Source organism: Peromyscus eremicus, chromosome 17, assembly GCF_949786415.1.
Source record: "Peromyscus eremicus chromosome 17, PerEre_H2_v1, whole genome shotgun sequence".
Classification (NCBI taxonomy): domain Eukaryota; kingdom Metazoa; phylum Chordata; class Mammalia; order Rodentia; family Cricetidae; genus Peromyscus; species Peromyscus eremicus.
Genome location: NC_081433.1, coordinates 6,692,671 through 6,707,603, shown reverse-complemented (window position 1 = coordinate 6,707,603; position 14,933 = coordinate 6,692,671). Strand labels below are relative to the sequence as shown.

The 14,933-nt window shown below is 49.1% G+C and overlaps 1 protein-coding gene across 2 annotated transcripts in view; it reads right to left on the bottom strand.

Moving 5' to 3' along the window:
• The window catches only part of Arhgef7 (Rho guanine nucleotide exchange factor 7), a 108,706-nt gene that overhangs the window by 23,301 nt on the left and 70,472 nt on the right, over window positions 1-14,933 (bottom strand). For both annotated transcript variants that reach the window (XM_059244662.1, XM_059244663.1), the window contains exons 7-12: window positions 8,978-9,072; window positions 8,667-8,762; window positions 5,765-5,887; window positions 1,792-1,930; window positions 1,078-1,137; window positions 258-404 (exon numbers count right to left, since the gene is read on the bottom strand). In XM_059244662.1, coding sequence (XP_059100645.1) covers window positions 258-404; window positions 1,078-1,137; window positions 1,792-1,930; window positions 5,765-5,887; window positions 8,667-8,762; window positions 8,978-9,072 — 660 coding nt within the window. The remainder of the gene's footprint in view (window positions 1-257; window positions 405-1,077; window positions 1,138-1,791; window positions 1,931-5,764; window positions 5,888-8,666; window positions 8,763-8,977; window positions 9,073-14,933) is intronic.

Sequence of the window (14,933 nt, the reverse complement as noted above, 5' to 3'; positions counted from 1 at the left end):
TCCAGTCTTGGGTGGACTCCCTCCCAGCTCACAGGGCTCTGGACCAAGCTGATCCCAGGTGGATATATGAACCGGCAACACGCCCATCTGCTGTGAGCTTTCCACACACATCGAAGCTCTCCACGTTGTCAGGGATAAAAAGTGGGCCACAAGTGTGAGTCTCCATGTACCGTCAGCAGCACCTGCCATTATTCTAGACCCGAAATACAGAACCTTAGGAGTGGGACAGGCATGGTGGTAGAGGTGGGCCCCAGTACCTCGCTTCCCGCGCACTGAATCGTGACTTGGGACATGTACGTAACACTGCCCAGTGTCTTTATGTCATCCCCCTCCCAGCTCCGGATGGGCTCCGTCAGAATCTGCAGCTCCAGCTCTTTCCTTTTTCGTACTTCTTGACACTGGGCCTGTGGGACACAGCACACACCCGTTTACAGACAGAAGCTTCCAGAACCTTGTTCCCATCACACTGCTTTTGCTTTTACAATGACTGTTCTGTACCAGCCGAACGACGATCGGCGTGACTGTAAGGAGTGGCGGAATCAAGCCAAGGAAACAAAGCGCACACGTGCCAGTCTGGCCTTAGACTTTACAGGCAGTTCCGTCGGTTTCAGGAAGCCATGTACAGTGGACCAGAAGAACATTTCCTTCTGGCTTCATCAGCGTCTGCCAGCAGACAAGCCCAAGAGGAGGAAGTAACATGTGCTATACACGGGAACATGTCTCTAAGTCACAGCTGGACAATATGACAAGTGAGGACCTGTGTCCTGAATGTCACTGAAGTGCCCTGGATTTGAAGGCGGAGCAGTTAAAGAACTTCGGCATGTACAGCAAACACTATGCTGTGTCCTCTTTGAACTTCGATCATGCCAGTTCTGGCTGTGGTGTCTCAGTGCACTCAAGAGGGAGACTTGACTGGCCATGGACTGCTGCTATGTGCATCCTTTACCTCATCCCAATAAACACTATTTCAACTCACAAATCACCTGTTTACTGTGTGTCTTTTCCAGTGGGTGTTAATTCAATATGCACTTGTCCTGATACTGTCTGAGAGAAAGTATAGTAACTGAAATCACTTACTGAAAGGTTTTTGAAGGCAGTCATGGACTTCTGAATATCTTGTCTATCAGGATGATAATCCTGTGGAGAAAAAAAAGACACGATTAACTTTCACACTGAAAGCATCCTGGAGACTAGCCTAAAACCTTTTGATACTGTTCAGCCCTTAGCCTCTCAGTGTTTGAGGGCTGCTTATCTTTTAAGGGATCATGGCGTCAACAAACCCGAGGAAAATTAATTTGGAACAAAACTGTCTTAAGGGGTCAGTAAGCAATGCTGTTCTGTAAACAAAGCTTCATGAGAGCATGGCCACACGCCTGTTTACAGCCATCTCTGACTATCCTGCCATCTAAGGGCAGAGCTGAGCCGAACAGTTCTGAAGAAGGTCCACAGACACACCCAAGCCTAGGAATAAGCAGGACCAGGGTCCCTGTCAGCTCTCCAAGCTGCTATCCCAGATTATAATAAACATTCTCATTATCACCTTGCAACTCAGGCTCCTACTGCTTGTAGCTAAATGCTGACAGGACACCCAACACTACTTGACAACCATGCTTTGCAGCTTTGGTGCACCTGGTGGGCAGACGGGGGCATGAGAAGTAAGAAGACGCTACTCTCTTCTAGGGCTGGATGAGGAGGAGACCTCTGCAAAGCACTAAGTTACAAACTCTGGGGTAGTCTCACAGACAGGAGGTCTGACGAGGCTCAGGGCCTCAAGCCAGGGAGCAGAGGCACCTCCATGTGTCTCTCCAGCTCCTTCAGCAGCGTTGGGTACTTGTCCAGGCGCATGAAGGGCTTGCTGAGGCCAGTGGTCAGCACCAGGATCCCAGGACTGCTGGCACCTTTCGATTCCATGAACTCACCCAGGTCCTCACTGAGCAGCAGGGGCAAGGGAGGGAGAGAGAAGAGGCTCCAGTTAGCGACATGGGGCCAGAGCTCTGTGTCACAGCTAGCTTCTTCTAAGACAAAATGGCCTACGTTGGTGGCCGCAGCTTTACACTCACAGATGTGCTGGTTACCATGTGATGTGGTAAGTACCCGAAACCACTCTCTCCTCAAGTGCACAGATGTTACCCAGTCCCATTGACAAAGGGGCCCTAGACATGTTGGCTTCATGGGACCCTTTACAAGCTCTCAGAGGTCTCCAGAGAGTAGACTGGAGTAAACTGGTAAGAGCTTCCACAGCTGTCTCTTGTACCTCAGAGACTTACATGAAGGGCCACACCCTAACGTGAGGTGTGCACCCAAGTCCTGGTGAAAGACCACATTCTCTAGAAGCAGCATAGACGGACAGGGCCAGGTACAGGTTCTGGCACGAGGGAGATGTCACAGCATCACCCCCTCTCATCCCCACAGAATACGCAGAAAGCAGGTGGAGGCAAACGGCATTCCCACAATTCCGAGAGCATGAAAACAAGTCTTAAACACTCTGCTCCCTTCCACAGCCATTTCACCGCTCAGCATGTTTCCTACGACAAATTTCAAATTTCAAATTTCAGCACTGCCCAGGGTCTTCGGTTTCTGCTGGGCCCTCGGCCGAGGACAGCTTTCTCACAGCTCACCTGGTGGGTTTGTTCTAGGCTCAAAGTCCTGCCAAGCATACTGTCTCCATCCTCACTCGCTCTCCCTAACGCACGATGGTGAGCAGCTTTCTCTGAAAGAAGCAGCTGATGAAGCAGAGCCCCATCAAACTGCCTTTCTAATTCAGAGCCTCCCGCTTTCAAGGGAACCACAGCCTTTTCCACCAAGGGAGACGGCCCAATCATTAAGGTAGTCAGTCCAGGGTTTAGTGAGACGTCACCACAGTCACAGCAGGAATCACAGCACCACTGCCCAGAATTCCTAAGAACAAAATCAATTTAAACAAGCCACAGTAACTGCATGGGATCTGCATTCAGCATTCTGCTGCTGCCAGGAAAGATATCCACAGCAAAGAAAGGAAACAGAACGGCACAAAACCTCCTAGGCAGTTTCATTCATCCTGGAGCTTCGCGTTAGCATCGTAATTAAAGGAAACGATTCATTACAGCTCTTTTGACAGAACGATGTAACAAACTGGTGGAAAATGTGTTCTGACAGAACAACTTCTAAAACCCACTCAGCACATGTGGCCCCAGGACCGTGTGTCTACTATCAGAACAACAAAGGAAAGGTACCCATGGGTGGAAACCGACCGAGCTGATGATGGCATTCACATCAGGAGATCCACACACAGGGCTAGGCCACAACGCTTGCTGAGGACCAAGTCCCACACCTAAGAATGCAGAACAAACCTAAACCCAGGGTATGCATGTTCTGGGCAAGCCTTCCCACCAGTGAACTACACCCCAGCTTACAAAAGCAAAGCTTTCAGACTTGAGTAACGACCTTACTTAGACACTCAAAGACTAGGCTCAGGTATCAAAACAGAATCTACAGGCCACAGAAGCGATCAGACAGGACAGCGTATGGCTCAAAGCACCGACTTACGCCTCAGGAGCGTGCTGGGGTCTGTGGCAACCTGAGGGGGAGCCCTCACAGCTCAGGAACCTCAGAAGAGCACACAAACACCACATCCTGCTCTGTCTGCTGGCTCAGGATTCTCCTCCTTACAGCTCAGGACTCACACCCAGTTGGTTGTTCCAGGCTATTCAGAGCAGACCCAAAGGTCCCCACTCCACACATTCAGCATGCCACGTTGAACAGGCAGCGGGGACACTCCCCAGGCAACACCCCGTCTGTGTCCTTCCCCTGTTATTTTGAGATGTCATGCTTGCCTTACAGACAGGACCCGAAGAGTCACCAGGGTAATAGCAGAGTGAGGTGAGCAGACTGCCCCACCCACCCCCACCCCCACCCCTCCTCACTCCGCTGCTTTGACCACCTCCCTCCCATAAGAAGTCAGTCAGACTCTGCCCAGAGCTGTCCACTGCCATTTCTGTTCTCACACCCCACCCTGACTCTCTCCAGAACGTGTCAGGGGGTGGGACAATAACATCTCACTTGCTCCCTACCTTCTGTTTCACTACATCAAGAATTCCTACAGAGAATTTAGAGACACAAACGTAAAATCTAGGCTTTGCTGTTGTGAAATTTCGTAACTTCTAAGCTCAAGGAGTCACTGTAACCTGTAACTGAATATAAGCTTTATGCTAAAGAGAACAAGAGGCTGACCCAGCCCCATCCCAGAGCAGAAGGAGGAGAACACAGGGGGCCAATGTGCAGGCTTCTGCTTTCCAAAACTCCGACTGTGCAGCACTCCAGCCCCTCCCTTCCACTCAGAACTGCAGGGGTTAAACAGACGGGAGTCAGCTTCACTGTGTTCCCTGCACACCTGAGCACACCAAGGAGCAGAAAAGGTCCGGGTCGCTCACTTTTCTTACGCAGGTCAGACAACAAAATTGAGCCCTTACTGCATGTGCTCCGCTGTGAGTGACCGTGCATGGTCCACTAACGCTCATCTCACCCTAGGAACAAGGGCTCCGCCACTCTGGCCTCTGCTGCATCTCTAGGGAGGCAGGTGAGGCCAGTTCACCCAAGGTATTTACTTGTTGTGCTTCTTAATTTTAAATCAAAATGTCCCATTAAGAAATAAAAGGCACATGTAACTGGATGCTGATGAATATTTTTCCATTAGTATCCTTGAATATACAGAACTGCTATTTATAAAAGAAACCACCAATAATAATAAAGTTGCTGTGATAACAGAATAGAAATGCTGTGCCTCTTTTAGCATCAGAAGACGATCCTGAGCCCACTAGACATTTGCTCTGTCACCTGGCATGATACCAGCACTCACCACAACGAGACTACCCCAAAACATCTCCAACACCCAGAAATCTCTCCTCCCAACTCAAAGGAGACGGCTGGTACCACAGAAAGCAAGGGAGATCCTGCACATCAATTTTCTATCAGACTGAACAGCTCCAGCAAGCGGTCTGCCGCTGAGTGATCTGCCTACAAACAGTCCTCACCTCAAACAGCTGCTCCTCTCACAACTGCCCCAACCCAACCCAGTCTCCAGCTCTCCCACCGCCCCGAGAAAGCTGACTTCTGAAGCCTCAACATGGCTTGCAGCAACTTCCTAAGCACTTACCAGCTCCCCTCCAGGATCTCCTCCAAAGAAAAGGTCTCAGACTAAAGGAGACTTCAGAAGGACCTTCTTGTTTTCCTGTTGGTTGCTTGGCTGGGGGAGGGGTGTACATACATATGTCTACAGGTGTGGACATCTGCAGGCACACACGAGCAGGCCAGGAAGGACGCTGGGTGTCCTGCTCTTACTCTCCACCACAATCTTACGACACTACCTGTCTCCTTTAACCTCAAGCCAGTCTAGCAGCCAGCAAACTCTACCAATCCTCCTGTCTCTGCCACCCACAGCAATGGGGTTCCAGGAGTTACACATGTGGCCATGTTCAACATTTGTAACATGGGTGCTGGAGCCCAAATCCAAGCCCTCATGAAAATGGTCCATAGACACATAGGGAGTGGCATTATTGGAGGTATATTCTTGTTGGGGTAGGAGTGGCCTTGTTGGAAGAAGTGTGCACATGTGCGTGTGTGCGTGTGTGTGTGCGTGTGTGTGTGTGTGTGTGCGTGTGTGTGTGTGTGTGTGTGTGTGTGTTGAGGAGGGTGTTGGGCTCATTTAGTATGAACATCGTGGCATGTGGTATCTAGAGGTTCAGAGCTGCCCACCTCCCTTCTGGCCCAGATGTCTCAGTCAACAAACCTATGTTCTGTGAGGACGCTCACAGCAGATGGGTGGTTGGCACAGTAAGTGAGGTACAGGGTCCTCATCTGCGGCATCAGGCTCAGGAAACAACCACCAACTCTCTGTTGGGCCTCAGGAGACCTGTGGTGTGGTACAGAGAGAGATACCATCAGACAGGAAGAAACTGGCAAGTGGCAGATGCACCAGGCTCTTCTCCTCTGCCCAGTCCCCATACTCTTCTGCCCCTGCCCACTCTTACAGGCTGAGGGGCTAACCTCCCAGTGTCCAGAAGGCCAGGTCTGACATGCCACATGACTGACCAACCTTGCCAAATCTATGTTCTCTGTGTGGTGAGAAAAATGTATGTCCTGAAGCTTCAAAGACTGTACACAAAGTTAGAAGTTTCCAAACACGGCTGCCTAACTGCAAGTTTCTGACCCATGTAGTAATGCAGGTGGCACAAGAATACGTCCTAAAGACACCTCCACTGCAGGCCACGGGCTAGAGAATAAGTCCTAAAGACACCTCCACGGCAGGCCACGGGGCTAGAGAATAAGTCCTAAAGACACCTCCACTGCAGGCCATGGGGCTAGAGAGTAAGTGCTAAAGACACCTCCACTGCAGGCCACAGGGCTAGAGAATAAGTCCTAAAGACACCTCCACTGCAGGCCACAGGGCTAGAGAATAAGTCCTAAAGACACCTCCACGGCAGGCCATGGGGCTAGAGAATAAGTGCTAAAGACACCTCCACTGCAGGCCACAGGGCTAGAGAATAAGTCCTAAAGACACCTCCACTGCAGGCCACAGGGCTAGAGAATAAGTCCTAAAGACACCTCCACGGCAGGCCATGGGGCTAGAGAGTAAGTGCTAAAGACACCTCCACTGCAGGCCACAGGGCTAGAGAATAAGTCCTAAAGACACCTCCACTGCAGGCCACAGGGCTAGAGAATACGTCCTAAAGACACCTCCACTGCAGGCCACAGGGCTAGAGAATACGTCCTAAAGACACCTCCACTGCAGGCCACAGGGCTAGAGAATAAGTCCTAAAGACACCTCCACTGCAGGCCACAGGGCTAGAGAATAAGTCCTAAAGACACCTCCACTGCAGGCCACAGGGCTAGAGAATAAGTCCTAAAGACACCTCCACGGCAGGCCACAGGGCTAGAGATGAGCCACTTCCTCCCACCTCTAGGCAATGGTAATGGGTCAAGAACAAAAGGAACAGCTGGCTGGAACCCACTGTGGGGATGGAGAGTGGAGTGCTTTGCCTGTCTCCCCAGAATGTAGGCCTAGGACAGGACATCAGCCACAAACAGGGAGCCTGAGAGGACACCCCCAGTAGTCCACATCCACCAGATTCTTAGCACACTGATAGGAAAGAGGACTTCCTGCTCCCTGGGGACTATGACCCAGAGGAAATAGGACCAAAGCTAATTAATACCAGAACTCCTCAACAAAGCTAAATCAGTGAGTCGTGACCCACAGTCAGTGCTGCCAAAGCATTTTTTGTGTGCTGGTCTCAAGTGTAAGCAGCTGTGCTGGCCAGCGTCACGTCAACTTAACCCAAGCTAGAAACGTGTGAGGGAAGAGAACTCCTCCGTGGCCGCTGCATCAGCTTCTCCTCCAGGTTCCTGCTCAGTTTGAGTTCCTGCCCTGGCTTCCCTCGGCGGACCGTGATTCAGGACATGTAAGCCAGATAAACTCTTTCTTCCCCAACATGCTTCTGGGGAAGATTTCTTCACAGCAATGGAAACCCTAACTAAGACAGCAGGCAAAGAGGACAAAGACTTCTGCCAAAAACAGAAACAAAACAAGAAATAAAAGCTAACAAGACGATAGGCCTAACAGGAGGCAGAATGAACCATGTGCAGAAAGCAGAAGCACAAAAACATCTGACCTAGGGTCTAACTGCTCTTGAGGAAAGAGACACGGCTACCGCATCTAAGAAGACAGACAAGGGACAACTCCCATCAATCCACGTTTGTAGACGGGGCTGGGCACATGCAGGCCATGGGCAGAGCACGCATTCGGCACACTTAAGGCTCTGACCCCAAGCCCCTGCAGTGCAAATCAACAAAAACAACACGAAGCAATGACAAGAAAAATGAAGAAGCTGGTAAGAGAAGGAAGTTCTAAAACCCCCAACAGAAAGCAGTTTAAACGACCGAGGATACTGCCCGGCACCAGCTCAAGTTCCAAAATGGAAGAGACAAGTGCAGGCAAATAAAGAAACTACCATAAAACTGGGCAGAATGCCGGAGCAAGACGCCAGTGTCCACACAGAAAGCGGCTCCCACGTTTCAGGGTAAGCACTAACCCAGACAGACAGCACAGCATCTCAAGTCAGATCCTAGCAAGAGCCACCGGGAGCTGAAACCAGCTTCCCAGAGGACTGAGCAGTTCCGAGCTCTCTCAGCAACAGGACAGCAGGCACAACTCCATCCCCTGCAGCCCAAACCCGTGCTGACTCCCGTCCAGAGAACACACGCCTTTAGAAACAGAATCAAACAAACAAAGAGAAAACAAAAGGCTCCCAAAGGGGGCATGTGACCCTAGGAAGGAGGCTGGGGCTGCACCAGCGTGGGTGTCCTCTCTGCTCCACTTCCCTCATGAACCAAACCCCAGTCCCTATAAGAGCAACAAGTGCTCTCAGCTGCTGAGCCGTTTCTCTAGCCCCAGGTTTTATTTTTTGGTGTGGCTATCTTAACTATCTTTCCTGTAAACAGCAGGAGGGGACAGTGTATTTGCGACCACCCGTGGCTCTATCTGGATGGTGGAAAGCAGCAGGCACATTTTTAATCTTACTTTCGTTAGATAGCTTCTATCTTCAGAAATATTAATTCTAAAATTATGTTAAGCTTGATGCTTTCGATAGCAACTAAACCCATATAAACTCATAAGCTTTTGGCAGTTCACTTACTTGGTACATTCTTCTAAGGACTGTACGAGCACTTGCTGGAAGGAAGAGATTTCCTCTAGATTTCCCATTAAATAGGAAGTGTTTGCTGAACTCAACCTAAGGCCAAGAAAAACAAAGGCAGAAGTCTGTCAGTGGTCTAACTTGCATCCTGATTTCCTACCATGAAGCCTTACTGGGGGCTGTAACCTAATGAACACAATGTTGTGCCCCAGGCAAGCTGGCACTCTGACCTCCACCCTCTCTCCTCTGCAAACACAAGCACAGACTGAGAAGACTAGCTGGCACTCAAGAGCACTCTCTAGCCAACTTACTTCTCGCTGGTCTGCAGTGGCCGCAGATAGGTCGAAAGCATAGACTGCAGCTCCTTAGAATATTCATGCTCTGTTTCTAGGATATTCTGTAGCACCTGCAATAAATAATAAACCACCATCATTCACACTGCAAGAGTTACTTGCCATAATTTATAAATTTTAGTAAGTTCATCACCATTGTTCAAGTCACATTTTGTTGCCTGCATATAATACTAATAATGCATTTACTCCTTTGTGGTTATTAAGTACTAATCCTATGTACTGAATTATTAAGGCCAGAGGTCTGACTTCATCGTACTGACAAGAGGTATGCCTAGGCTGAGTGAGAGTACATTCCATCCCTGGACAAGGTAGGCGAGGTCTACTCAAATGACAAAGGACAGACTGTGTGTGGACAGTCCCAAAGCATCAATGGGCCGATGTGTTTCTAAAAAGCTGTGACAAGATTCGGGCTGTGGGGACGACCAGGAGATAAGTGTGCTGGTGACAGACTGGCTCTATATTCCAACTTGGGTGTGCGGTTACACAAGTCAACACACTTGTTGAAGCTCACTGAACTAGATAAAACCTGTTCTTTCGTGTACGCAGCTGAGCATCCCTAGGCAAAGCAGCCCAAACCCAAAGTGATCAGGAATTTTAAGCTTTCTGAGTTCTATTCGGAGACTCCGAGTTTTAGGCTTTGGACCATTTCAGAGTTTGGGTTTAAGAATGTTCAACCAGTAAAGTCTATGCAAATATTCCCAAACCCCCAAACTCCAAAATTCTGGTTCCAAGCACTTAGGCAATGGAGACAATCTGTCTGTAAAACATATCTCAAATACATGGACTTTACTAATGGTTCTCAGCCTGTAGGTTGTGACCCACTGGGGTCAAACTACCCTTTCATGGGAGTTGCATATCAGAAATCACATATCAGATATTTATATTACGATTCATAAAAGTAGCAAAATTACAGTTAGGAAGTAGCAACGAAAATAATTTTATGGTTCAGGGTCACCATAACATGAGGAACTGTAAAGGGTCACAGTGTTAGGAAGGTTGAGAACCACTGCTTTAGACTGAGTCTAAACAAACTTGTGGGAAATAGGAACTTTTGTTAGACGATGGGGTGTCTTAGATCACCCCACACACAACATATATTGAAGATGAAAGGCCTATCAAAGTAAAGAATCTTTAAATAGACATTTCCTAAAGATAGCAGAGTAATTATAAACTAAAGATAAAATAAAATCTTTCCAAATAGCTTAAGTTAGTATAACAAATTTAGCAAAAACTAGTGAACTCCTAAAACTTCCAGACGAACACAAAATACCAAACAGACAAACTTAAACAAATGCTTCCCAGCGGCAGCCACCAACACCACAGCCACGTGACCAAGCAAGATAGGTGTGGACTTCCCAAGGCCAGGGCCAGAAACACCAACACCAACACACACCTGTCCCCTGTCCTTGCACCTAGCAGCTACTCAGGGTCGTAATCCCTGCAAAGACAAGTCCTTTATCTAAGCCTCATGTGCAGACCTGTCACTCAGCCACTCAGGAGGCCAAGGCAGGATAATCACAAATTCAAGATCTGCTTGGCCTATGGGGCAAGTTCAAGGACAGCATGAACAACATGCACAAACTGTTCCCACATAAGAAGGGGAGGAGGGAATGGCCTGAGAACATAGTCCCTGGCAGCTCAAGTCCCTGGGGTCAAGACCTAGGACACCTCCCCGCCCCCATACATACATATAAAGTTTCCTTTGCAGAGAAGTTAGCTTCTTCCATATTGGGCACCTGGTAAACTGCAGAGCCAAAAAGTAACAGTGGGCCCTTTTGTCACCAGCCCCATAGGGCAGCTCCAGGTCCAAAGGGAGAAATCAGAGCTCTACAGGGCCCCCCATGAGAGAGGGAAGTCCTTCCCAGCCCTTTCTATCCCACCCTTTAGACAACCGGGGCTGTTTTAAGTAGGTCACACAGTGTGGGCTTTCTGAGCACTTCCTGAATGCTATGTCCTACCTGCCTCACAAAGCCCACACCCGCCTACTAACTCATCACACAGACTGAAAGAGGAGGCCCAGACAGCAGCGCTTTTGGGTTCCTGACCATGATTTCTGGTCATCTAAACACAAGTTAAAACACTTCAGCCTTCACATGCACCATCTGACTGCTCTTCAGTTCAGCACTGGCTCTGTGAGCTCAAAGGAGCCCCAAGTAGATGGAGTGTCATGAGCAGCTTACACACTCAACCCCAAGAAGAAACACCGTAGGCTCTGTCTCCGCTGATGCCCAACTCGGGCTTCATCATGAATGGACTTATTCATGGGGACAGCTGGGAGACAGCCAGGAAGGGGAGGGACCATGCAGGGAGTTCATTCCTTTGTGGGGAAATCTGGATGCTGCACCCACAATGACAATGTCCTCCTAACACACTCAGTGAACCCAAGTGTCAAAGGCCTGGTGACAGAGCACACTGTGACTCCAGAGACTGCCCCAGAGACAGGCATTTAAACCAGACACCGTCCTCAAAAAGCAGCAGCAGAAGAGGGCGGTCACCATCACCCTTGGGTCCAAGGAGAAAAGAACGGTTCTGGGGTGGGTAAGAGGCGGAGCTCTAAGGTAACGCTGCAGCACAGCGAGAAGAGACAGCACCTGGGAAACCTAGCACACTCCTACGGTGATGGGCGAAGAAGGAAAAGTGCGCTGAGCGTCCGTCATGGTACAGAGACCTAGGACACACCAGCCTTCCTCAGCCACAGCCCTGAAAACAGACAGACACACGCCAAGGCTTCCCAAAAGAATGCCACAAAGCACCCCACAGAAGCCACGTTCACTAAACTGCTCCACTCCAACTACTGACTAGTACACATACTGCTTTCAGACCATTCTGCAATGCTCTCCAGAAAACCAAGTAAGATCCACCGGTGTCTGCAGAAGCACATACCCAGCACACACTTACACCTGTTTACACTGGGACCACCAACCCCTCCTGGCCTGAGTCTGCCAGTCACCAGCCTCACCTCTCCTCCTCTTTGTGCCTCAAGCACACGGTGGCTGCTGCAGGACCCCATGGATCTCACCCCAGCCGCCACAGCTCCATCACACCATGACTGGGAACCCAGAATATAGCAGTGTTCAGGGAGATGCAGACTTTGTGACCCACAGTGCTAAAGAAGGCCAAAGGGAAAAATCCAGGCGGCATGGCTGGCTCTGAGTCACGAGACATAGAACTGTCCAGTCATACAACAGTGCCACACAGGGGGGCGGGCACCCTCCGCAGCCACACAGATGTTCCTAAGACTTTCTGCCTTGAAACAAACCAATTCAAGAAGGACTAACTCCCATACTGTGCATCACACTCACGCTCAGCCTCTCTGACTTGAGATGTCCGTGTATTCCTTAAAAATAACTAATCTACAGGGCTAGAGGTGGTACTCAATGGCAGAGTGCCTGCCCAGCATGTGTGGGGGCCTGGGCTCCACCCTAAGCACTGCAAAGGTCAAACGTCTATAAAAGACTTACATATAAGAACCATAAAATAGTACATCTTTTTTTTCAGATTCCTCCAAAGCTCACCATAAACTAAACCCAAATGTCTGCAATACAATCCTAGTTTATGCACACAGGAAAAGTGACATGGCATAACTCCTCAAGTCTTCCACTCGGCCAACCACGCCTACCAGATACCACCATGAAGTCTAGTCTTTTTTGTTTGTATGGGTATGCATGTGTGTATGTGTGCATGAGACAGATATGCATGTATGCATTGGTGTGCATGGGTGTACAGGTGTGCAGAGGTGTGCATGTGTATACAGGTGTGCATGTGTGTACATGTGGACTCAAGAAGTCAGCACTTGGAAGTCTTCCTCAACTACTCCCCATTTTAGGATTTTGAGATGGGGAACCCGGAACTTGCTACTTCACTTAGTGAGCTCTAGGGATCGGATCGCCTGTCTCCACTTCACGGGCACTTGCCTGGCTCCTATGTGGATGCTGGGGATTCAAACCCAGTCCTCACGCTTCCACGCAGGCACTTGGACTGAGACCTGTCCCACTCTAGTCCAGTCTATCTACATTTTCAGAATGTGAACTGCGAAGTTGGACTCCAATCATAACACAGCGTCTGTCAAGCAGCCCGAGTGCTCTGTGAGCACAACAGTGGTGGTGAAGAGGTGTAAATCTCCCACTGGTTCCACAACTCTGCAGGTCACAAGGACACAGCAGGACCCACCCTGTTATCACTGACTCAACAGTGTGATGGCTAATCTCAACTGTCATCTTTGTGAATCTGGAATCACTTTGGAGATGAGCTTCTGGGCATGCCTATGGGAATTATCTTGGTTGGGTTAAGAAGGGGGAAGACCTGCCCACTGTGGGTGGCACCATTCCCTGAGCTACGATACTGGGCTGTGAGTGAGGACACATGACTAGCTGCTTCTATCGCCTGCCTTCTGACTTCCCGCCAGAGTGGACTGTGACTCGACACTGAGCGCCAAAAGAAATCCTTCTGAAGTTGCTCTGTCAGGTCTTTTACCACAGGAACAGGAAAAGAAACTAAGACAGTGTCTTGTTTACACTTGCCTTTAATAACCTCTTGACATCTAGAACCCACTGAACTGGCAGACAAGTGTGCTTTAATATCTACCTATTAAAACAAATGGTTTTACTACAGAATATTCCTAACTCGATATATTCTTACTAGGTTTGAGAGAGACATTTCTTCTAAACGTTAAAGATTTACCAGATAAGGGGCTGGAGAGATGGCTCAGAGGTTAAGAGCACTGGCCGCTCTTCCAGATGACCTGGGTTCAATTCCCAGCACCTACATGGCAGATCATAATTGTCTGTAGTTCTAGTTCCAGGGGATCCAACACCCTCACACAGACATACATACAGGCAAAACACCATGCACACAAAATACAAATAAATTATTGAGGAATATTCCTTTACATGGTGTGAACATATGTGGCTATGATTGGATTAATAAACAAGCTGACTGGCCAATAGTGGAAGGGGATAAGGTTAGGCAGGAGAACCAAACTGAGAATGCTGGGGGGAAGAAGGGTGGAGTCAGGAGTCTCGAGCAGGCATAGAGAGAAGCAAGACGGGCATGCTGTACTGCGAAAAGGTGCGAAGCCACATGGCAAAGCACAGAAAATATAGAGTTAGCTAGTAACAAGCCTGAGCTATTGGCCGAGCATTTATAATTAATATTAAGATTCTGAGTGGTTATTCGAGAGCAGCTGCCAGCACAGGAAAACTCCGCCTACAAATTATTTTTAAAAAGGAAAATAACGTTTTAAAAAATTTATCAGACAAAAGTAGGCGCAAACAATTCATGTCAAAACAGCAGTCTGTAGGGACTCACACACCCACACCCCTCTGCACTGTGCAGACTCACTAGGTATGTAGACTCAGGCACACCTGAAACCCAGCCATCCACTTCCTCCTTTTATAAAAAGGAATCTTCCTGAGTTATGACAATTCTGACTTAGGAAGCAAGAAATGCTACCTACCCACCTAACACTGTCCCCAGCCTACCAGGACTGCCACGCAGAGCCTCTCTCTGAGGAACCTTCTAGGTCAGCAGGTCTTCAGAATCCCCAGGGGCTAGGTAACTCACCACTCACTCACCAGGCACTCAGTTCCTCACTGTCCTGAGCTCCAGCTGTCACCTCACACTACAGCCTGTGTCATCTTGGCCCACAAAAAACAAGCAGTTCCATAAGAACAAAAGGAAGGAAATCCATTGAGGAGCTGGCCGGTGCCCCACTTCCATAGAAACTGTGGATAGGACACAGGAAGTGGGGCCCTCCCAGGAGAGCCAGGGACTCATACTGGAGGTCTTCCCAAGCTCACCTGTCAGACTCCCAAGGTCACAGGATGAGAATGCCCTTCACTGGCTTATGTTTGAATGCTTAGTCCCCAGTGGGTAGAACTGTTTGGGAAGGATTAAGGGGTGTGGCCTTGTTGGA